General features: G+C 55.5%; 1 protein-coding gene across 1 annotated transcript; it reads left to right on the top strand.

Moving 5' to 3' along the window:
- The first annotated feature begins 401 nt into the window (after nt 1-401).
- On the top strand, nt 402-16,200 carry LOC104027012 (ras-related GTP-binding protein A). Its single transcript, XM_075720858.1, has 10 exons — nt 402-430; nt 987-1,020; nt 3,227-3,326; nt 4,327-4,393; nt 5,404-5,626; nt 8,144-8,239; nt 10,486-10,608; nt 12,861-12,952; nt 13,995-14,110; nt 15,153-16,200. The coding sequence occupies exons 2-10, from the start codon at nt 994-996 to the stop codon at nt 15,248-15,250; spliced, it is 942 nt and encodes a 313-aa protein (XP_075576973.1). The 5' UTR covers nt 402-430; nt 987-993; the 3' UTR covers nt 15,251-16,200.
- The last annotated feature ends 7,953 nt before the right edge of the window (nt 16,201-24,153 follow it).

Below are 24,153 nucleotides of genomic sequence, written 5' to 3'. Positions count from 1 at the left end.
CCGCCCCCGGCCGCCGCCATAATGCCCCTCCTGCCAGAAAGGCGCTGCCCACACCTAAGATGGCGGCCGGCGCTTCCCTCGCCCCGCCCGCCTCGCCGTTGGCGGCGCCGCATCACATGACGGGGGGGGGGGGGGAGCACGGGGCGCGCGGGAGGGGGCGGGGCGCGCGCTCACGTGACCGGCGGCGGCTGCCGAGCGCTGGGTCTCGTGAGCGCCGCGGGGGGGGGGCGGGGGGTCCCGGGCGCCGCGGCGGGAGCGGGGCAGAGCCCGGCGGCGCGGCCGGCTCAGGCGAGGCCGCGGCTTTGAGGCCTACCCCGGAGCGGGGGGCGCTCGGTCCCGCTGAGCTCCGGCGGGGCAGGCCGGCAGGCACCCCCGCCGCCGCCCGCGGGTACTGCCGAGCCGGCCCGGGAGGCGCCTGTCGCGGCTGGAGGTAGCGGGGGGCGGCGGGGCCCGGCGGCGCTGGCCGGGCCGGGGGAGAGCGGAGGGCGGCGGGGGGGCGCGGCCGCTGTCGGGCCCGTGGGGCCGGGGGCAGGCGGCGGGGAGCGGGGCCGGGGGGGGCCGCAGGTGGCGGGGAGCGGGGACGCCGCGGCCGTGGTCGCTCGGTGCGGGCTGCGGAGCATCCCGCGGGGAAGGGGCTGCGGCGGGCGGGGGGAGCCGGGCGGTGCGGGCGGCCCTGCGGGTCTCTCCCGCTGCCTTCCAGCGCCGGCCGCGTTTATCCTGCTTAGGCCTCTTTCGGGCGCGTAGTTGCGGGAGCGTCGGTCGTCAGGGGCGCGGGGAGGGCTCGCAGACAGCCGGGGGCTTGTGCTCAAGTTTCCCCGTGCAGAAGCTGTCAAGCGCCTGCTGAGGCGGGGGCTGGGGGGGATTGTGTCGGTAGGGGAGCGCTTCCCCTTTCGCACGGTGCTTCTGTGGGTGGGATTGGGATGTGGAAGCGAAGCCTGTGACTGAGGAAAGCAGAGCGGTGTAAGAAGGTGGTCTTCTCTCTGTAGGTGGGTGATGCCAAGCACAGCCATGAAGAAAAAGGTAAGCGCCGAGAATCCTTTGCGGCTGCGTTTTCCTTCCCCGTCTGCATTTGCTAATGGCGTTACGCGTTTGCACCTGTACCTCTGTGTGCTCTTGGGCTGTCAGGTGCCTCTTAAGCCTCTTGGAAGTCAGCAGACGCAGCCTTTCCTTAAAGCGCTAGAAATTAAAACCGTGCTCGAGCCGGCTCGCTGGCAGGAGCGGTAGGGCAGGCTCGCCGCCGGGCCGTCCACGATAACTGCAGCGTGGTTCTGGTACGTGTTGCAAAACCCTCCGCTCGCCGCGTACCTCCCGCGGCGTGAGGGAAGAGGATATGCTGTAACCCGCTTCGGTGGCCCGTGGGGACACCCTTCTGATGCCTTACAGAAACTTCCGTGGGGAGCCCGTAATTCGCTGAGGGCTCCTGGGAGGATGAAACTTAACACACAGGGAAGGAGAAGCGCTTTTTCTGAGAAGCGGGGCGGGGTGTATTCCAAAGCCGTTGAAGCGGTTGTGTAGAGAATATACGGCTGTCTTTCCGCGGTGTGCTAAGATTGGGTTTCCTGCCTGGCCCTACGTGCGGGCGTCTGACCCCTTCAAAAAGCCTCCGCAGTCTAAAACTTGGGAATTGGGTTTGCCTATAGGCTGACTGGGGCTGTGCCTCGGAGCCGTATTGAGTTTCTGCATCTGCTTTTTCTGCAGGTGGTCTGAAATAAGAGATGTCGATGTTCTCTCTTTCTGCTCTGTGTGTAGCTCAGGGGAGAAGACAGCGTAGCGTTCTGGGGGTTTGCTCCAGAAAAGCTGGTCGGTCTGACCTGACCAGCCTGCCTCTCACGAGGAAAAGTCCTCGGTGCGGAATCGTCGAGGCGTGCGGTCAGCTTCTTTTTGGAAAGGGCGCTCACCAGCCTGCGAAGCGTTGCAGTCGCTCTCGGGAGGGTGACTCGTGCAAACAGGACGGTGCGATTCTGCCTCCCCTGTTTTGCCCCGAGAGTTTGGCAGCTGTCGCCGTGCAGTCGCCCAGCGAGGCCGGGAGTCGAGCGAGCGCCTTCCCAGCTGGCGTTTGGCACTGGTGCGGGCTGGGCAGGCGGGCTCCGGCCGCTTGCGCTCTCGTTAAACCTATCCTTGATGATAGATTATTTTTTTTCAGAGCCGTTGCCAAAGGCTGAGTTTGACTTTGTAACTGGAACTTGTTTAACAGCTGTTTTTTGAGAGCAAGTCTGTGTTGGCTGTCACCGTTGGGGGTTTTTTAATTGTTATTTTTAGATCACAGTGTAGAGTCTTGCCCTGTGTGGCTGTCTCCCCTCTTCCCCCCTTCCCCCCAAATCATCCCCTAGTTTTTGGCTACCAGAGGCGCTACCTCTCCTTTGGCCCGATGATCTGCAAACAGGACTCTGGAGTCAAGTGTCTGCCCTACACGGTAGCCTGGTGCACTTGAACTGGGCTGTCCCATCTGCTTTTAACTTTTTGCTGGTCTTCGGACACCTGAAACTTGAAATGTAACTTGTATTTCACTTCTGTCAGGGAAGAGAAAACAAATCACCTTAGGAGAAGGAAAAGAGCGAGATCAGGAGAGATGTAATGGGTGGAGAACTCCAGTGCTGAGCGGGCAAGGGATTATTTCCATCCTGGTCTTCAAGGCTTGAGATAAAACTGTTCTTTTGTCTTGGCAAAGTCCTTTGCTGTCATCAAAAACGTCGAGCCTTCACCTGTGGTGCCAGTGCGTTTGGGAAGCGTGCGGGTGCCAGGGGCTGGGGCTGGCGGAGGCTGCGGCAGCTTTGGGAGCAGCCTCCGCTCTTCCCTGGGCGCTGGGTGTGAACTCCACGAGTCCTCTGCCAACGCGTGTTGGGAGAAGGGGGTTCGGTGGCCGGGGGCCGGCTGCGCTTCCTTCTGGGGTGCAGGCAGCCGGGAATGGGGTGCCTGGAAGGGCAGAGATTCCCGAGAGGGTGGGGGGCACGGTTCAAGAATGCGAACGGGACGGGAAGGTTTTCAGCCTGACCGTGATTCAGTGGCCATGGGTAGCGAGGAGGTAAGGTCGCCTGTCTCCTGCTTTCCCAGGCTTCCTTGCCCCTCTCTCCTGATGCATTCGCATCTGAAGTACGGGGTCCTGGGTTGTGGTGGCTTTGGCAGGAAGTTGTTAACCCCGAGGGAGCTGTGAAGGACCTGGTGCTCTGTGGTAGCCAACTCTTTCTTCGTTTCTTTTTTTTTATTATTATTTATTTTTCTTCCCCAGGTGCTGCTGATGGGTAAAAGTGGGTCTGGGAAGACCAGCATGAGGTCCATTATCTTTGCAAACTACATCGCCAGGGACACACGGCGCCTGGGTGCCACAAGTAAGACATCTCTCGTTTGAACTGCAAATTCTCAGGGCTCAAACCCCCTTCATTAAAGGGGCGAGGCCGTTCCCTCCAGCAATCCCTGCCTCTCCCCAGCTCTGGAGTAGGTGGGTGCCTGCTCATCCTCCCAGCTGCCACACCTCACAGGGAGCTTCGCTCCTGAGTTCAGCTGAGGGCAGGTGGGAAGCTGGAGTGAAAGGGAAGGCAGCGCTGGCTTCAGTTTTGCTGCTTTATTGTCGAACTTTTATCCTTAACTCTCTTTTTTTGATCAGGAGGCAGCCTTTGCTGCTGCCACACCTATTGTTGGAGGAGTGCTCAGAGCCTCCTCATGGTCCTCCGTGTTGGTGAAGCTTTCCGGATCGCTAGCGCAGCTGGAGACGCGGTGATCTCGCTATGCGCCTGTGGTTTTGGCAGGATGATGCACCAGGCTTAATTAGTGTCTTCTGCCTCCTTTTTCTTTTTTTTTCCCCCTCCAAAAACCACTGATCTGAAAAAGCAATAAGTGATTCCTCCGAAACAGGGGTATGAATTGTCAGGATCTAACGCTCCTAGCTGGGAAGCGCCTGTGAGGACTTAACGTTGCGGGTTGGTGCACGTTTCCTCTTTGCCATAAATTTGGCCTGTTCATAATGTTTACGTTCTTTGTGTTACCGCTTTATTTTTAAGGCTTGCTTAAGGCCTCGCAGAGTACGCTGGAACTAATGTCACTCTTAAAATATCACAAAGTTCAGAGAACATGTTGTTGAAGGGGAACCACCTGCTGTGCTTCTGGGAGAATAGTGTCCTGGGTGGAGAGTAGGAAGGCTTGAATGGCTCTGGGAACTGTCTTTTTTCCATAGTGCCTTCAACTACAGGTTTACGTACAGCGATGTTGTTTAGATGGGATTTTACAAATTGTGGGCTGTGTTGTGACGAACGGCATTTTTGGCTGCCCGAGGAGGTGGCTCTGATCTTGGGTGTGTGGTACAGTGGGTAAACTCCTGTTGTCTCTTTCCAGTTGACGTGGAGCACTCCCATGTTAGATTTCTAGGAAACCTGGTATTGAACCTCTGGGACTGCGGAGGGTAGGTACTGTTTATTCTTTTGCTTTTGAAACCGTTGCGGGGTTAGCTTTGGGGAATAAGGCTGGGGACGTCACAAAGCAGAGGCCCTCCTGCTCCGGAGGGATGAGCGTGCTGCTTGTGAATGAAGGGCGTAGAACAAGCGTTGGGCATGCGCTGTAAGACCGGTGAGACAACCCTGGAAAGTGCCACGTCTCAGGCTTGTGCGTGGAGGTGGGTGGAAGAGGTTGGCAGGATCACACCATCTCTTGAGTTACCCGTACGTAAAAGGAGCAGCGCATAGGTCCACCCTTCCCTTGCTGGCCAAAAGCCTGAGCCCCTCACCTGGACTCTCTCCTGAGGTGGTGGGAGGTGACGGCTGGTTTCAGAATTGCTTATCACTGGCTTGACCCAAGTGGGGTGCGTGCTGGGAAGCGATGCTGCAGGTTGACAGTGATCCCGTGGCTCCTGGAAGCAGCGTTTTGAAGAGCGCTCTCCCACTGGCAGAGCCTCAGCAGAGCTGTCCGACTTGGCTAAGCTTCGTCAGCTCTCGTGTCCTCCTGTGTTGTCTGAGCCATCTTCAGCAAAAGTTAAAGGAGATTGAAAGCTTGTAATAAGAGGCTACACTGATGGTTTGGGTTACATTTTAGCTTCTGCTGCTGTGGCTTTTTTATACGCAAGGGTCTAAAAGCCAGTCTGGGTCCAGAAGCAGCATAGCTCCGTTTGCGCGGGACGCTGAGCAGCCAGCTGTGACGTGAGGGAAGCTTCAGCTTCCCGTGAGACTGGCAAGCAGACGCCTCAGGAGCATCCCACTTGGCTCCGTTGGAAATGCTTAGGGAGCCTTTGGTCATGGGGAATTTAGCCACCCGTGGGGCTCTTGTCTAGGCTCCTGTGATGGGGTCTCGAGCTCAAAATGCGAACCTCGCCTTTCTAGCAGGAGACATTTTACATGTAGCACCTTTCCTGGCAACGCTAAGCAAGACCTGGCTGCTCTAATGGGAGTCTCCTTGCTTTGTTGCTCTGCTCCTTCTCAGGCAGGACACCTTTATGGAGAACTACTTCACCAGTCAGCGGGACAACATCTTCCGCAACGTAGAAGTCCTCATCTATGTCTTTGATGTAGAGAGCCGTGAACTGGAGAAGGACATGCACTACTACCAGTCATGCTTGGAGGCAATTCTTCAGAACTCTCCTGATGCAAAGATCTTTTGTCTTGTGCACAAGATGGACTTGGTGCAGGAGGATCAGCGGGATTTGGTGAGAAGCTGATAGTTGCCATAGAAATGCTTTCAAGTAGAGCGTCTTTTGACTCTGCTAATGCGTTGCGATTTCATACTTCAGATACAGCCCCATCAGCACTGTTTCTAGAAGGGTTTCTCGGATATTAGGAATTGTCAAAGCCCTCTCAGCTTTTTCTGCCTTTTCTAAATTGTATGTCATCGCTATCTCTTGCATATTATCTAGCAGAGAACAGAACTAATGATTTTTAGTGACAACTACTCTAAGCCTTTTCTTTCATAGCACTGATTCTAGTACTTTCAGCAGACCTTGGCTCCAGAAGGGAGGTAGAACTGAAGGGAAGGTAGAACTGAAGCCCAGCAATCTTAAACTTGCTGCTCATTGTTTGGGTGGCTTTGAGGATGGTGGTGGTGACAGTGATGGTTGCTTTCTCTTTAGCTGTTGCTTTCAGTCCAGCATAGCCTCTGTTCTAAAGCATAACGAAAAAAAAAAAACCAAACCCAAAAGAGTTGAAACTTTCACAGTTTCTGGGAAGGTGGTTTCTATCGGTTGATTCTGCTTTCTGTCAGTTTGGCCTGCCTGCCCAGAGATCACCTCTTACGCACTCCTCTGCCCCGAGAGGCATACTGCAAAGGCTGGGGATCATCCTTTTGGAGGCGTTGGGTGTTTCATGTTCTTTTTGGAGCTTTTGAAAGGTTGCAGGGAGATTGGAAGATGATGAGTTCCTACCAACCTTGATTTTTCAGCTTGGACTGAAAAGCAACCAACTCCGGATACCAAATGAAAAATTAGCTTTGTGGGTTAGACAAGTACAACCCTGGCTGCTTGGCCACTCCCTGGCTTGCAGCAGGTTTGGAGGCCCCTTTAGGCTGTTGGCTTTTGTCTGAAGTAAGGTGTCTTACTAAACTTTCTTCTGATTCCTGGTGAGTATGTGCCTGGGCAGCTGCAAAAGGAGGCCATGTGAGGTCCTGTGGCTGAAACCACACCCTGACCTTCCTGCACAGACAGACTTCTTCCATGTAGCAGGTTGGCTTTAGATCATTCGTGCTGCCTGAGAGTGGTGATCCTCCTCTTCCAGTTTTAGTTCTGCCCTCCAGCTCGGTGCAGAAGTAGAGAGCTTGTTCATAGGGTTGATTCAAGGAGCTTTTCCTCACTTCCACCTGCCTTCCGTCCAGACTGCAGGATGAGTCTCTTTTTGATGGTGTCCTGTCTGGGTTTGTTTTGGGACTAGTGGACAAATGCTGGTTTTACCTAGTTGTGCAGACTCTGGTGAGCCCCTGAAGTGAAGGGTAGACAGAATAGCAGCCTTGCTTCAGATATGCTTTCAATGTGTATCATGGCACACCCATCAAGATCTGTTTTAAGGTATCTGCTGTTCAGAAGAACGTGCAAATACTGGGCCAAATTGCTATCTCTGTAAATCTTACCAAAGCCTTTGGTATCCCTGGACCCAAATGGTAAGTGTTGGCCTGTGCAGAATTTTGTGGGGATCGGTTAATGTTCTGTCATGTTCCTAAAAAGAGTAAGCTGAGGTGAAGGTGGTCGTCGTGCCTTCCCCTGCAGAGGCACGTTGCTGGCTGTCCTGCTGCTTTGTTAGCAGTTCTGTAGGAGCCTGGCACGAGGCTGGAGCCCCTCTGCTACAGGGCCAGGCTGAGAGAGTTGGGGTTGTTCAGCCTGGAGAAGAGAAGGCTGCGGGGAGACCTTATTGCAGCCTTTCAGTGCTGAAAGGGGGCCTATAGGAAGGATGGGGACAATCTTTTTAGCAAGGCCTGACCTGACAGGACAAGGAGTAATGGAAAGAAGAATAGGTTTAGACTGAATATAAGGAAGAAATTTTTTACAGTGAGGGTGGTGAAGCACTGGCACAGGTTGCCCAGAGAGGCGGTGGATGCCCCATCCCTGGAAACATCCCAGGCCAGGTTGGACGGGGCTCTGAGCACCCTGGGCTGGTTAAAGCTGTCCCTGTCACTGCAGGGGTTGGGCTGGGTGGGCTCTAAAGGTCCCTTCCCACCCAAAGCATTCTGTGATTCTAAGGCTCTCTGGTCTTTGCTGTTCCGCTGCTCCCCTTTTTTTGCAACCGTAACTTCTAAGGGCAGAGTATGATGTGAGAAGAGAAGACTGCGTAAGTACACACCTCTGAGCTGCTCATATTGATGAACCTCGAGTGCTTTCTTCCTGTCTTGTTCTCAGTGACGGAGCTTTTTGCCTGTGACCAGGGACTTGTCAAAACTGAGATCTTCAGAGACGCTCATGTGTGTCCGCTTCCATTCCCACTCCACAACACCCGTAGTTAGTTCAGCTTTGGGTCCCAGTCAGATCTGTTGTGAGACAGCCAGGGTCTCTTCTCCCTGCTGTTCTGGTGGAAGGGGTTTCTGCCAGCCTGTCCTGGCCAGCGTCCTCTGCTGTTGTCTTTTCTCCAGTGCTGTAGGTACTCGAGATTTGTTTGAAATGTGTGCTGTAAATGCAATACAGCAACCACGCCAAAGGCAGAAATATTGACGCTCGACTGCTAATCTTTTTTTTATTATTTCCCAGATTTTTAAAGAGCGTGAAGAAGACTTGAAGCGCCTTTCCCGTCCCTTGGAATGTGTTTGTTTTAGAACTTCCATCTGGGATGAAACGCTTTACAAGGTTTGTATGGTTCTTCTCCATATCTGGCTTCCCCCCCTCTCACTTGAAAACGAGCATGAGGAAGGCGAGTGGTTAGTTGCTCCTGGTTTGTTAGTGACTGGCCCTTTTTCAGTTCTGCAGCAACTGCTTCTGGAGGTTAGCTGTTGTAAACGGCATCAGAGCAACCTGGTTTTAATTAGAAAAAGTAAAACCCCTCCACATGTTGGAGTCATGGTGTCAGTTATGTTAAAACTGCTTAAACACTTTGCCTGGCTACTTTAGAAAGAGCTTCTGCATCTTTTAGTCATGTTTATCCAGCACGGAATTGTTTGCTGTGTTTCTCCTCAGCGCTGTTAAAACACGAGCACGTACCCTTCTGGGAATTTGCCTTGCTTTTGGGAGGGGATGGGTGGTTGTTGTTTTTTGGGGTTTTTTTTGCTAGCAGTCAGTCTTGACTGCAGTGTCAGAGGTCTTCCAGGTGTGGGAGTGGTGAGTGCTACCTGGGCTGCGCTGATAGCAAATGATCGTTATAATTGCCGGCTAATGCTGAGAAGCAGTGGCGGTAGCGTAGCGGCTGGGTTGCTCGTCTGAAGGTGAGGACCGTTTGGCTCATTCTCTTGACCTCAGTGGGGCTTGGGATGGCAGATTTCACCATCCTGGGCAAATCCATCCAAAGCCGTAGCGAATTCCCCTGCCTTCGGTCTGCGACGGGTTCGGTTGAGGCTGGTGCAGTGCCGTACACCAGACATCACTCTGCACAAAGCACACACCCAGCTCCCTCTAGGAATCAGCCTTCCTAAGCAGTGGCACGCCCTGTCTTCCCACAGGCACCCCTGACGTTCATCAGTTACGCTGCTGACTCTGTCTGAGCGGCTTACACAGAGGCAGACCTGTGCTGTTCTTGGCACAGCCTTGCCAGAGCTCTTAGAATCATAGAATTGTTTAGGTTGGAAAAGACCTTTAAGATCATCCAGTCCAACCATTAACCTACACTACCAAGTCCACACTAAACCAGTCAAGGGTAGACTAGACTGAACCATGTCCCCAGGTGCCACATCTACCCATTTTTTGAACACTTCCAGGGATGGTGACTCCCCCACCTCTCTGGGCAGCCTGTTCCAATGCTTGACCGCCCTTTCCATGAAGAAATTTTTCCTAATTTCCAACCTAAACCTCCCCTGGCTCAGCTTGAGCCTGTTTCCTCTTGTCTTATCACTAACTACATGGGAGAAGAGCCCAACACCCCCTCCCTGCCCCCTCCTGCCAGGAGCTGCAGAGCGATCAGGTCTCCCCTCAGCCTCCTCTTCTCCAGGCTGAACACCCCCAGCTCCCCCAGCCGCTCCCCATCAGCCCTGTGCTCCAGACCCTGCCCCAGCTCCGTTGCCCTTCTCTGGACACGCTCCAGCACCTCAATGTCTTTCTTGTATTGAGGGACCCAAAACTGGACACGGTATTCCAGGTGCAGCCTCACCCATGCCTGGTACAGGGGGACAATCACCCCCCTGCTCCTGCTGGCCACACTATTCCTGATAGAAGCCAGGATGCTGTTGGCCTTCTTCAGAGCCCGTGCCCTTGGCTCGGGCTTTTAACTTTGCGTTTGGCGGGTGGGGTGGTAGGAGCGTTTGGTAAATACCAGCTGCTTGGATATTTCTGTCTCCTATTTACCACCCTGACTGCTTGGGGGGGAGTGTGTGGTCAGGTGCTGACACAAACCTGGGTCAGTAGGTCGGCAGTGAGGTGGAGCTGAGCATAGAGGACCTGAGTCTGAATGAGGACAGATGCCTGTCACCGCATCCCCGGTCCCTTCTGGGCTGGTTCCCGACTCGCTGGGCTAGATTAGAGCTTTCTGTTGGGATCTGTGACAAGCTGCCAAGTATCCATCTGCACATTGACCTTGCTCAAGCTTAAAAAAAACCCCAAAAAACCTCTGAAAACTTGAGGGGGTTTATCTGGGAGCGGTAGATAGAAGCATTGCTAGCTTAAAATTAGGATGATTTAAGCCTGTTTAGTAGTACTCTGGTTTTTCTGTGACTGACGCGGAGAAGGACTTGACCTAGTGAAGAGTTTACTCGGGTCTGGGGTACCACTGGTAGTCTCCGCTGTGGTAGAGATACCTGGACGCGGAGGTGGGAGAAGCTTCTCAGTCTTGCCTAAGCTATCACCACCCAGAACTGCAAATAATCGGGTTTTGAGCATGTCGCGTAACAAGAGGATGAGGCAGAGCAGTGCTAATGCAGCCCTTATGTTGTGTCTTTCTTTGTTGACAGGCTTGGTCCAGTATAGTCTATCAGCTGATCCCCAATGTCCAGCAGCTGGAAATGAACCTGAGGAACTTTGCTCAGATCATCGAGGCAGATGAAGTGCTTCTGTTTGAGAGAGCCACTTTCCTGGTGAATACAGCAGCTCTGCCCTTCGGGTTCCTCTGCCCAGCCTAGGACGGAGTTCCCTGGACGGAAAGCGCTGTTGTGGCGGTAGCCCAAAGAGAGGTGCCAGTGCCAGAGGGCAGAATGCATTGATCCAGGCCTCGTGATACTGAAAGTAGCTGACGGGCCTCCACGGCTCACGGGACCTTCCCAAAATTTCCACTTTTAGCAGCTGAGCTGAGGGTGTTTCCTCTCCCAAGCTATGAGAGGGTTTCATATCCCCATTCTGTTGTCAGCCACGGGACTTTTTTCAGAATTCCTTTCTGCACAGGGCAAGAACCTTCTTTAGTCTGAGAGAAGCCTTTTCAGTTCCTCCTGGCCTGGCATTTTAACTGGTCTTGATTGCTTTTTGGTGTGCGTTTCTTGGTTTTTTTGGTCTGATGCTCTACAAACCCGGAGTATGGATAGAGGATCACGAGCGATTGGATTGCAATAGCTGTCCAAGTTCCCAGCTGCGTGGTAACTGTGCTTCCAATCCGTTGTCTCTGCAAGGTAAAATACGTTGGTTAGAACCACCACGGCTGCTTGTCCATCCATACTCTCGGTTTCTGGATTGGTCTCTTCAGACTTTGCACCAAAACTCTTGCTGACCTGAAGGAATGGTTTTGAAATTTTTTGAGTGCTCTCCTTGATGACCAAATGTCTGATTTTTGCAATGACAGAGGGAATGTGGAAAAGGAGCCGTTACTTTTCTTGCTACTTAAACTGCCAGAAGTAGACACCTGCCATTTCTGGCCAGTTCTGCTTTTTGACCTTTTGTAGATAATACATAGTTCCACCTTGGTGGTATGTAACAGTACTTTTGTTATAAGTATTTTTTTTTTTTTTTACTGAAAAAGAATAATCTTTGCTACAAAAATTCTATGCTTACTTTCAGTGTAATGGTTTCTCTTTTAAAAGACGCTTTCTTCTCACTTTTTTCATATATTTAAACTTCCCTCAGGACTCCTTTCCCCTGAAGCGAAATCTTACTCTGAAATTGTATTCAAATCACAGTAACAGAAAAACCTATGTGGAAAGCTAAGGAACGAACTTGCATACAGTGAAGGCTTCGGTATGAATGTGATCCTTGAATCTGGCTAAACCTGTACTTGTATGAATAATTGGGCAGGTTTAAAAAGTAGGAAGTACATGATGATCCTCTTCAGGTGCTCATGGGGGAAAAAGAAAAACCAACCCCAAAACTTAGTTCTTGCAAGCCCGTTAAATGTGAAAAAGTTTAACATCCTTGCGCAAGGGCGTCTGACGCTTCCAGTAGCAGTTGGTTTCATGATTCTCAAGAGCTTAAAGCACACAAGTTTTTTTTTTAAAACGCTCCTTTTTGGTTTGCTGTGGGAAGAAAGATGATGTAACTATTTGACTGTGTGCCATTCCCCTTATGCAGTAAATGCAGTTCTCAGCCCGTTAGCTTGTTTGGCTGAGGAGTAAAGGTCTGTAGGCTGCCAGCCTTGTGAAGATGGTCAGGGAGAGGCGGCTGTGGAATCACGCTGCAGGGGTTCCTGAAAACTTGTGATCCTCTGAAAGCTTTGCAGCCGGGCGCTAAGGTCTGCACATGGCTGCTGGATCGCTACGTGGGAGGAAGAGGAGGGGAACCCATGTGAATGCAGGCGGCTTAGCACGGTCTTGGTCTGACTCAGTTAACTGATGGAGAGAGAACTCCCTAGGAAACCAGCTGCCTTTGTTCTGCTTTGCTTAGGGAGGATCGGCTTGCTTGGGCTTTGAAGAGCAGTGCTTGTGCATCCTACGTGTTGCAGAACGGGAAACTTCTCAGGTTCAGTCCTTGAGAATCTGCAGCACGATAGGCTGAGGAAGGAAAAGCCATTCCAGCATTTGTCAAGTGTCTGTTCCTCCTACCTGAGGTGATGGTCTTGCATTTTTTTTTTCCTCTCCTTGCGCTTTCTTGTTCTTTGAATCAATCAATTGCTGCCAAGTTGGAGTATTCAGACCTCAAATGGACAATAGTGTCTCTCGCATATCATACGTGCTTGCATCTGGGCTTGTGAAAGGCTTCCTGGCGATTGTATTACCGAGTCTTGTTTTACCGTGAACCCACCACAGGTATTAGCGCAAAGAGTTTCCCAGACTCAACCAGCAAAAGGCAAAGGGGATCCCTGTCCTGGTCACCGCGCGTTTCCCGTAATTGCTGTTGAGCCTAAGAAACCCGCGCTGAAATAAATTACTAACTAACTCCGCATTCTCTCTCTCTCCCTGCCTTCCAGGTCATTTCTCACTATCAATGCAAAGAACAGCGGGATGTCCACAGATTTGAGAAAATCAGCAACATTATTAAACAATTCAAGCTAAGTTGCAGGTGAGCGGGTTTAATCGTTAGGTGGGGAAGATACCTCAGCATGTATTTCGGCTTCATCCGGAAGCACGAAGGCTCTCCAAATTAATGCGAGTTCTGTGACTCCTCGGCAAGCTGAGATGCCATAGTTAAATTGTACCATGCTTAAAACACAACGGAGTTAATTGTTATCTTTTGTAACTTCCCCTTTTGCTGATGGCTGAAGGAGGTTTGCTCTGAAACAACCATTTTCTTCTAGGCCTCGTTCTCCTGGGCAAGGTAGGGAAGCTCCAGGACTGAGCTGATAAATTAGGGACGGTCAACAGCGCTGCGGAAAGTCAGATGGAGAGCTTTGCTTCAGACCCTGTACCACAGTGCGGGTTTGGGAGGAAGAGGCTTGCCGACGTTATTTATCGATATTTGGAATGGAAAAGTGGAAAGCTTGCTTTGGAGTAGCTTGGCTTTTGAACAGCCCCCAGGTTCCGCAGTCTGTTGGCGATATCTGCGAGCGTTTGGAGCCTGGATAGGATGGAGAGGTGGCTGCGTGGTTTATGCAGAGCTGTCTCCAGCTATTTCAGTTTTATACTTATTTCTCCTGGTTAGGCACGGAGTGTCCAACTGTCCTCCTGAATGACTGAGCTGTTACATCCGTGGGGCAAGTGACGTTGACTGCTTGGGCACAGCAGTCTCAGATAATCAGTGGGGTTGTCTATCTTGGTTGGACTGGGTGATCTTAAAGGTCTTTTCCAGCCTAAACGATTCTATGATTCTGTGATCTTGAGTTACCTTCACCATCCAATGCGCAAATCATTTCATATTGTTGTCATTTAGCCTAAAGCTAAAGAGTTTTTTCTTTAAAAAAAAAAAAAACAAAACAAAAACCCAACCAAACTCGTAGTTGCACCTGCTGTTGCTTGCCAAGTTGAGGACTCGGACACTTCTTTGTTACCAACAACTCAAATAACGGGATGTTGGCTGTGGGGGCGCAAAAGCTGTTTGAGCAATGTTACAATAATAGTTCATTTACTTTTTTTTTTTCCTTTCTTTTTTTTCCCTCCCCTCTTAGTAAGCTGGCAGCTTCTTTCCAGAGCATGGAGGTCAGGAACTCTAACTTTGCTGCTTTCATTGACATCTTTACATCAAATACGTACGTGATGGTGGTTATGTCGGACCCTTCAATACGTAAGTCGAAGCAAAGATAAGCCTCTGGCCCGGTTTTGTTTCCGGGAACAAAAAGCTGAATGAGTCTGGTTTAAACTGTGTTTCTCTTGGAAAATGCAAACACCAGGCAAAGCAGTAAAACTGATTGTAATTAAATGAGAGAGAGGGGGATCTACTGTGCTGCTGCTTTGCCCTGGCCGAGCAGAGGGTGGGGAAGGTGGCTAAAAAGTGACTGACTTTGGAGAAGGCAAGCGACGTGCGCCTTTGACAGCCGAGCCGCTTGTTCCTGTCGAGCGGAGGATCGTAGCGGCGGTGGGGAACCACGATAGCAGATGTGACCCGATTTAGCAGGTCGTGTCTAATAACCTATTTTGGGCCGTTCTGGTCTGGCAGCCCCAGTGATTTTTGGAGAGGAAGGAGAGATGGATCGTACTTGAGTTTTTGCTCTTGCTGCCCGAACTGTCGCGGTGGGCAAGGACTCTAATTATAGTAGCATCTATTTATCTTAAAGAAGAAACTGCAGCCAGCAGCGCCGGCCCTCACGGGCGCAGCGCGACTATTTAACTGTTTACACAGCTCTGATTGAAACTGCTCCTGTTAGGATTTGAGGTGCTTAAGAGACACTGTCCAGGACGGCCTTAGGGCTGGCAGTGTTGATGCTTCCTCTCCTCCTCTTCTCGAATGGCTTACTGAATTAGGGAAAACCTGTGCAAACCCCGTGACGGAATTACCGGCTGCGGTATTGTTGTGCTCGAGGAGCAGCCAGTGAGCTGCTGCGGTGACCTGCGCAGTGGTGACCTGTGCAGTTATCCCCGGGAGCGAACTGTAGCTCGCTCTGACTCTTCCGTGGTGCCGCCCTGGGATCAGTGAACAGCCCAGACCTTCCAGCGATAAATTGTGCACAGCTAGGGAGCCGTGGGGTTGAAATAAGAGAGTTTGCTGACGGGGATGTTGCTTTTATGCAGCACTTAACTTCCGAGGACTTGGTTACTCGCACCCCTTTTAACTGTGTTGGTTTGTTGTTTTTTTTTTTTTTATCTCCCCTGTGCCTTTTCCGTCCTAGCTTCTGCGGCTACGCTGATCAACATCCGCAATGCCAGAAAACACTTTGAGAAGCTGGAGAGAGTGGATGGACCAAAGCACAGCCTGCTCATGCGCTGAATGTTGGCCGAGGCACACGGTCTTTGGGGGGAGAAAAAATGAATTGGAACTACTTATTTTTAGGAGAATCTAACAATGTTGGTGTCTTTGTTGGGCTTTGAAATGAGTGTGCTGCTTTATTTTTTCTCCTTTTAACGTTGGACACTAGTCACTCGGAGGATGTCTGGATACACTGCGGACCTGCAAAAGAGACTTCCCTGGCGCGCGCGGGGTTGGGAAGAAGCAAGGACAGGTGATGTGCACATGGTCTCGTACTCCTGGTTGTCGTAGTTGCACTTGGCAGAGCCATTTTGGATGTTTTGCTCCCGGCTGTTCATATAAGTCACAGGAATGGAATATTTACTGTTTTATTGGTTGGTTGCTAGAATACGTTTATAAATTTCTCCTTGTCTTCAGTCATGAAAATAAATTTTTGCTACCAGGGATTTCGGATCCTAGAGCTTTGGAAAGTGGAATTTCTTTCTTCTAAAACCTAGGGCAGCTTCGGCAAGCAGATGTGTAATAGCTGCATTTCTCCTTTCACGTTATTAGCGGGGGGGTGTTGACTGAAGGCCATTCCAGAGTTTCATTTAAGATAATTTTGGGGGTTTTTCCCCCCACGTGGAGGCAAAATTCACTCAGCAGGTGAAAGCAGGCTGGCATTGGCCTCTCTACGCTTGGCCTTCGTCCTGGTGAGCCAGGAGGGGCCGGTGTGGGCATGGAGGAGCCCTGGGACGTGCTTGTGGGTGGTGTGTGCATGAGCTATATTAGCTACGTCTGCGACGAGCCAGTTGGGCGGCATTTGGCACCAATGTTACTTGACGTTACTGTCTATTTTTTAATGAATTTTTTGTGTGCATTTCCATTAAACATAGGAACAACAAAAGCACTGTGAGTTAGGGGAGTCTCTGCCTTGCTGGGTGGGAGCTGGTGCTTGTCAGCATCTCTTCTTTTTTTTTTTTTTTTTTTTTTTTTCTCTCTTGCTGCATCAAATTACTGTATAAAAAAGGGTGTGGTGACTCCGAGCCTGGCTCTTTGCTTTGTATTCTCAAAATCCTGCTTTCTCCCCGTATCCCTGCCCACGCACGCACTGGCGGGGGGGGAGATCTGACAGGGCGAGTCTGCTACGGGAGATCGGGCAGCTAAAGGGCGCGTCTCGGCTGGAGGGCTGAGGATGGGCTCCGCGCAGAATCTTCCATCGCTTCTCAATCTTTATGGTATTAAACACCTGTGTCTTGCACCGCCTACTCGGCGGATGCGGTGGTGCTCTGTCAGGCTGGGTGTGTTTTTGGTGAGAATCGTCAAGTCAGCATCCCTGTGGGAGAGGAACTTGCCGAGATTCCTATGAATGACTCGGGTGCCTGAGTTTCTGGAGAACTTGTGAATGGGCCGGAGATGCGGCAGAGGGTTTCCATTTGTCTTCGGTGCTTGCAGGTGTGGAACATGGTGATGGTCATGGAGTGGGAACAGCAAATCTCACCCACAGTCGCTTTTTGCCTGCCGTCGGGGTGGAGCAAGCCGAAACGCGACTGCCGTTTCCTCTTGTGGATGCTGCCCCGCCGCTCGGACGAGGTCAGTCCCTGCTTTTGCTCCTTCAGTAGAGAAACTTCCAGGCTTTCTGCACCCAAACCCTGCCCTTGGCGCCGTTCAGCAGAGCAGGAGGATGAGTCGCGGCTGATCTGTATGTTGTGGGAGCCTCGGGAACGTCGCCTCCAAGGGATTACCGGGAAGGGCTCCGCTTGCAGGAGACGGGCAGCTGTCGTGGCTTCAGGAGAGCAGAAGATGGCTTACGGCCGCAATTCCAGCGCAGACTGAAGCACCTTCTGCCGAGAGTGCGCTTTCAGAGCAGGCAGCTGTTCCTGCCGGAGAGGGAGGAAAGGACAGTGGGAAATGCTGCCTTATTTCCATGGTTACAAGGAGTTGCCGTTGAGTTTCCTTGGGGGATTAGCATGTGAAAGTGGGAGGATGTGAAGGGGGGGAAAGCAGGGTGGGGTGGGGACACAGGTAACAAATCGCTGTGATGGAAGAGCGTTCCGATAGCCGATCGGGAGCCAAACGCAGCGTGCAGGCACCCCGGCTTGCTGAAGCCTCTCCGGGGCCAGCAACGCGGTGGTGGTGGTGGCTAAAGTTCCGCTGTTCCCTCTTACTGTGAGTCTCTTTTCCTAAAGTACACGTATTTGGGGGGGCTCTCTTGAAACCAACGTTTTCCTCTTTGCTCTCTGGCAGAGATGCTGCTGGTGCTGCTCTGTGCGCGCGCTGTCAAGCGACCGTCCGCAGCGAGGGCGCAAATACGCGGCTGGCTTTATTTCAAGGCAACCGCCTCAACTTTGTCGACGGTACGGTGTTGCATTTTGTTCGTCTCGCCCCCCAAAAGCAAACCTTGGGGCCTTTTTCGGAGCCCAGGGTCGTGCAGCTGTGCCAGGCAGGGTCCTTCCAGCGAGCAGCCACGCTCCCCTGGCATCGCTGAGCTGCAAGGCTCGGTGGATCAGGCTCCAGCACCTTCACCCCACCTTCTGGAAGACTATTCCATGTTACTCTGGCAGCTCTTGCTATCAAAAAAAAAAAAAAAAAGTTGATGCCTGCTCCAGATGTTGCTGTTACAAACATACTCATAGAGTCACAGAATCGTTGAGGTTGGAAAAGACCTTTAAGATCATCCAGTCCAACCATTGATCTAACACTGCCAAGGCCATCACTAAACCAATTAAGGGGAGAGTAGCAATTTTGTGTTTCCTAGCTTGGTGGCTGGATTATTTTTTAATGAAAGTAAAACTAGGAATCACTAAGGTTGGAAAGGATCTCTAAGATCATCAGTCCAACCATCAACCCAACACCTCCATGCCCACTAAACCATGTCCCACACGTCTCGCACACATGTCTGGCCCCAAAGAGAGCCAAACCGTCCGGTCTCGATGAGATTGCAGAGCTCCATCCTTTTTCTTCAGGACTCAACCTTGGAACCAGTAGAAACTCATGCTGCCTTTCCTCTTGGAGCTGCTGTGCGGCCTGGGGTCGAGTTCCCTCGGACGGTGCGGTGGGCTGGTGGCTGTAAGCTCAGCTGTCCCTCTTCAAAGCGGGCCGGGCAGATTGTGCTTGCTGTGTACGTGTCAACACTGCCTCTGCTCCCAGGTTTTCCAGCCTTTTCCTTCCTGCCACCTGCACTGGACCAAGCGTGGACGACTCCGGTAGGGCCTGGAGTGCAGAAGATCTTGCGTCCGAATCGTGTACAGCCTCTGGGCAACAGCTTTTGGCCAGATGAGGGATATTCCCCATACGTAAGATGGGGAAGGGATAATTTTGGGTGGTTAAGATCGTATGGTGCAAGTCACGGCTTGGTGCAGAATTACGTAGGCAAGGTCCCACCTCCGTGTCCCTCGTCCTGCCCCGGGCAGGTCCAGGTAGAGAGCCATCTTCAAGGATGGCGTTTCCTATCCGAGAGCCCTGTTCCATTGTGCGATCGCCCTCATGACTTTATTAATAAAAATCCACGTATCGGAGCTTCCAGAGTTGCAACTTGAGCCCTTGCCTCTTGTCCTGTCACCGCCCATCTCCGCGAAGAGCCTGGCTCTTCCCCGTACCCTCCCGGTAAGCGCTTACCGGCAGCGGCCAGAGCCCCTGAGCTGACCCAACTTTGTGCCTCTTGGACACGCTCCGGGATCTCCATGCCGGCTTTCCTTGTACCAGGGAGCCCCAAAGCGGGCACAGGGTCCAGCTGTGGTCCCAAAAGTGCTGGAGAGAGAGGAATACCATAACCAGTGACCACTGGGCCTTCCTAACACTCATCACAACCTTTTGAATCCAATAGTTCCTTCAATTTTCCACCTTATCGTCCATCTTCTCCATGCGTTTCTCAAGAAGACGGCGTTGATGTTCGGCGCATCAAGAACCAAGCGGTGCGCGCTCAGTCGGGCTGGAAGGGGTCGAGACCTGCGCTTGGAGGGATGCGACCGAGCCCACCTGAAGTGTTTGATCGAACCGCGGCTGCGGCGGAGGGGCTCTGCTCCCCCGGCAGAGCCAAAGCGGCTTGCGTGAAGAGCTTGGTACGGTTGGACCCAAAGATGCCAACGGTGGTGGATCAGGCTCGTCGGGGAGCAGAGAGGGGATGGTGCATCGCCGAGATCCTGTGGGTTTGACTTTGTGTCATCGATGATCGCGTCTGCGGTTAACCTTGAAAGTGGAGGCACGGAGCTACTGCGCTCGGTTTAATGACTGAATTGAGGAGGGATTCTGGTCTTGCTCGACGTAGAGCTCTGGTCTTGCTCGACGTAGAGCTCCCGACGTAGAGCTCTGGTCTTATTTGATGTAGAACTCCTCGCCTCGGGGTGGTGGGTGAACAGAAAAATACACCCGTTTCTGGGGTGTTTTGATTTTTCATCTGCTCCCAGGGTAGGCAGGAACAACGTGCGCCACTTCCATAGCCGGACGGATGTTTCTGGCCTGGGTCCTGCTGCATAAAAGGTTTGAGGGCTGCTGGTGGCCTTCAGCACCCGTCAGCACGTCCGTCACACCTTCTCGCTTGTTCTTTTGCTTTTCCTTCTTTGCGACCAGCCCTCTCCTTTCCCGCCGGGTTGTGGAATGCGGTGTTAAAGCATCGAGACGGGCTCAGCAGCGCAGGGCTGTGTCCCTCGCCTTCAGCGCGGCAGCGGCAGCCATCCCCACGGGCCTGGATTCGCTCTTGATGCTGAACCCGACGGCGCTGCTTCTCGGAGCTGGAAGGCCGGCGGAGTTGGACCTTCCCAACCAACGGAGCTGGGGAAGGGTCTGGAGCACCGGGCTGGTGGGGAGCGGCTGAGGGAGCTGGGGGTGTTCAGCCTGGAGAAGAGGAGGCTGAGGGGAGACCTGATCGCTCTACAGCTCCTGGCAGGAGGGGGCAGGGAGGGGGTGCTGGGCTCTGCTCCCAAGGAACCAGCAATAGGATGAGAGGAAATGGGCTCAAGCTGTGCCAGGGGAGGTTTAGGTTGGAAATTAGGAAAAATTTCTTCACGGAAAGAGTGGTCAAGCATTGGAACAGGCTGCCCAGAGAGGTGGGGGAGTCCCCAGCCCTGGAGGGGCTCAAAAAACGGGCAGAGGTGGCACTGGGGACATGGTTTAGTGGGCATGGGGGTGTTGGGGTGATGGTTGGGCTGATGATCTTGGAGATCCTTTCCAACCTTAATGATTCCCAGTTTTTACTTTCATTAAAAAATAATGCAGCCACCAACCCAGGAAACATGAAATTATTCCTCTCCCCTTAACTGGTTTAGTGGTGGCCCTGGCAGTGTTGGGTCAATGGTTGGACTGGGTGATCTTCAAGGTCTTGCCCACCCTAAACGATTCGATGATTCCCCTTGGGGCTTAACGTGCCCGGTGCTGCGGCAAAGCTGGAGGGACCGCGCGGAGCACGGACACGCGTGGCCCCTTTCCGGGGGGGCCGTCCTCGTCCTTCCCTCTTCTCTGCGAAGCGAACGGCACCCGCACCTCCCCTGCGCCCCGCGACGCCTTGCCCGACCTGCGGCGAGCACGCGTGAAGACGTTGCCTCTTTTAAGGCAGAAAAATGATTTTTTGGGGGGGGGGGGGGGATCCGCTGCCCTTCCTCTTCCTCGCTGCCGGAGGAGGCACCGCCGCCGCGGATGGTGAAGGGGGCCCAGCACCTTTTTTCCTCCCTTTTTTAATTTTTTTTTTTTTTTTTTTTTTTGGGGGGGGGGGGGTTACCTGGCATTTCAAGCTTGCAGCCGCTCCTTTGGCTGGACGACGGCGGGGGTGGGGGGCCCTGCGGGCGCGGTGCCCGCTCTCACCGCCCGGCGCTGGCCCCAAAAAAGCTTTTTGGGTCCCCAAAAGCTTCACAGCTCTGGGGGAGGGCGAGGGGCGGGGGTTGGCCCACGAGTGCCCGGAGCCACGGAGGCGATGGGGGGGTCCCCACGCGGGCTCAGCCCCGTGCCTCCTCCCCCCTGCGCGTTTTCTAGGGGCGTTTTGTGGGTTTTTTCCAAAAAAAAGAAAAAAATATGGGGGGGGGGTTTGGGTCCCGGTCCTGACTGAGCCGCAGCAGCCGGGCGAGAACGGGGGGTCCCCGGGGGGGGATTCGCGGGTTTTCGCTCAGAGGGGTTTGGCAGGGGAATGGGGAGCCCAAAATGGGGGGGGCTGGCTCCCTGCACCCCCAAATGAGCAGGGGGGGGACGCAGCCAGGGCCGGATCTGCGCCCCTCCGCGGCGGGGTGGGGAGAAGCCGTCACCCCAGGAGCGGGCGGCAGCGGGCGTTTTGGGGGGTCACCCCCGGAGCGGGCGGCAGCGGGCATTTTGGGGGGGTCACGGGGCGATTCACCCCAGCCCAGGTCTGCCCAGGGCCACAGCTGAGCCCGGGCAAACTCAGCGCAGGCGCTGCCCCCCGGGCGGGGGGGGGGGGGCCCGTGGGGACCCCCCAGGGCTGGGGTCCGCCTGGCCGGGGGGGTCTGGAGGAAGAGGCCCAAAAACCGGCGGCGAGGGCGGCGGTGCCGCCTCCGTCCCTGCCCCGGCATCGGCATGGGCACGGGCGAGTGGGGGCCGGGGGGCACGGGGTGGGGGGGGGCACGGGTGGGGGGTGGCCCAGCTGCAGGTCTGGTGGCCCGCAGGGCTCCCCCCCCCCCCAAAAGGCCACAAGCCCAGGGAGGGCCGGGAGCCTGACTCCCACGGGAGCGACCCCCCCCCCCCCCGGGGAGGGTCCCCGCCAGCCTCCCCCCCCGGGGCTGGGGGCTCCCCGAGACCCCCAGGAAGGCGCCGGGGGAGCCCCAAACCCCGCAGCCCCAGTGACCCCCCCGGACCCCAACCTGCGCCCCGAGCCCCGGCTCGGGGCAGCGGAGGGTGCTGAGGGGGTGCTCCCAGCACCCCAAATATTTTTTTTTTTTTGGGGGGGGTGGGGGGGGGTGTTTGCGTGGGTGGGGGAGACACAGCCCCAAATTGGGGTGGGGGGCTGTGCCTTGCTGCCATCGCTGCCGCGAGTTGGCCAGGTCTCAGGCGCTCCAGCAGCACGCCCCCCCCCCCCCAAAAAAAAATATTTGGGGGTGGGGGGAGGAGGCGTGGGTGCCCCCACGCCCCCTCCCCAAAACCTGCATCTGTTTCCACGGCAACGCCGGATGCGATGGGAGCCGCCCATTGGCTGCTGATGATGTCAGCGCAGGGCGGGGCACCTTTTTTTTATTTTTTTTTTGGGGGGGGGTGCCCCCACCCATTTTTGGGTGGGGGAGGGGAGCTCCGCCCACCTCGGCCCCGCCCCTCCCCGCCCGTTGGGCCCCACCCGCCCCACCCGGCCCCGCCCCGGGGGCAGCGGCAGCGGCGGGGATGCGCTCGGAGGAGGCGCGGGGAAAAGTGAGTGGGGGGGGGGGGGACAGACACACGGACACGGGGGGGGCAGGGCGGTGTCCGTCTTGCGTGGGTTCTTAAAGGGGCAGCGCCCACGGGTGGGAACGGACCTGCTGGGGAGGGGGGGGGGTGGCAGGATGGGGCCTGGCGGGGGGGGGGGGGGGGGAGGGAAGGGCGGGGGGGGCGGGGACCGCCCCCCCCGCCCTTCCCTCCCCCCCCCCCCCCCGGTCCCGCGTGGGCCCCCCCCCGTCCGTGGCCGTTTCCGGGGCGGGCGCCGCCGCGCGCTTGGGAGGTCACGGGGGGGGTGGAGGGGGGGGGGGGTGGGGGTGGGCGACGTCGCGGCGCGCCCCGCCCCACCCTTCCCTCCCCCACCCTTTGCTCTTAAAGGGCCCGACCCTCCTCGTGCGTGTCTGTGCGCGTGTCCTTCCCCCCCCCCCCCCACCGCACTCCACCCGTGCGGCACAGGCGGGGGGGGCCCCCCACGCCCCCCCCCCCAAAAAAAATACACCCCCCCCCCCCAAAAAAAATAAACCTCGCGGTGCCCGCACCCCTGCCCGCGGCCAGGGCCGAGCAGCCACGCTCGCAAATCCCCTCCCTTCCCCACCCCGCGGGTGGGGTGGGGGGGGGGGGGGGCGTGGGTGTGACCTTGGCTTTGGGGGAGCCGCCCCGCGCCCCCCCAAATATGCAGCCAGGACCCCCCCCCCCCCCCCCGCGCCCACTCGGGGCACGCTGCTGTGGGCGGGCGGTGCTTTTTTTTGGGGGGGGGTCCCCTAAATCCACACATCGCCCCCCCCCCCCCCTCCAAGCTGTGAGCAGCGGGGCTGAGCCCCCCCCCCCACGGCCCCGCGGGTGGGGACCCCCCCCCCGCCCCCCCCCCCCCCCCGCCGTGCTCGCCCCCCCACGGCCGCTGCCGGAGGGTGGAGCGCGGAGGAAATTCCTGGGGGGGGTGTGACGGCGGCGGGGTGTGCCCCCCCCACGCCCACGGGTGGGGGACACGGCCCCGGGGGGGGGACACACGGACCCGGGGGGGGGACACGGACACACGGACACGACCCCCAGGGACCGGGCAGGGAGGGACAGACGGCAGCTGCCTGCGTTTTCCCCACGCCTGTGCCCCCCCCCCAAGGTCACCCCACGCTTTGGGGGTGACCCCACGGCCCGCCCTGCGCTATTTTGGGGCAAAAGAGAAGGGGCGTGGCAAAGTGGGGGGGGGTGGGGAGGGGGTGCGCGGCGGCCCCCCCCCCCGACATGGTTTTTTTCTCAGGGGGGCTGGTGGGTTCCCTCAGCCCCCCCCCCCCCGGGTGGGTTTCGCGCTGAGGACGGAGGAATTCAGCTCACCCATGACAGCCCGGGGGGGTGCGGGGGGTCCCCCGGGGGGGGGGGTGGGCAGTGAGGCTGGATTTGGGGGGGGCAGCGAGGCTGCCACATCGCTCACCCCCCCCGCCCACGCGGGATTTGGGGTGCAAGCCCCCCCCCCCCAAAGCGGGGTTGGGGAGGGTCGTCTCTTTGTGCCCCCCCCCCAAATGGGGCTGATTCTGGGGACACCCCCCCCCGGGTTTGAGGGGGTGGGGGTGAGGCTGGGAGCCCTGAGGGGGTTCGGGGGGGGGGGGGGG

The sequence above is a fragment of the Pelecanus crispus genome, chromosome 13 (assembly GCF_030463565.1).
Source record: "Pelecanus crispus isolate bPelCri1 chromosome 13, bPelCri1.pri, whole genome shotgun sequence".
NCBI lineage: Eukaryota > Metazoa > Chordata > Aves > Pelecaniformes > Pelecanidae > Pelecanus > Pelecanus crispus.
This window is presented reverse-complemented; position numbering and strand designations above follow the sequence as displayed.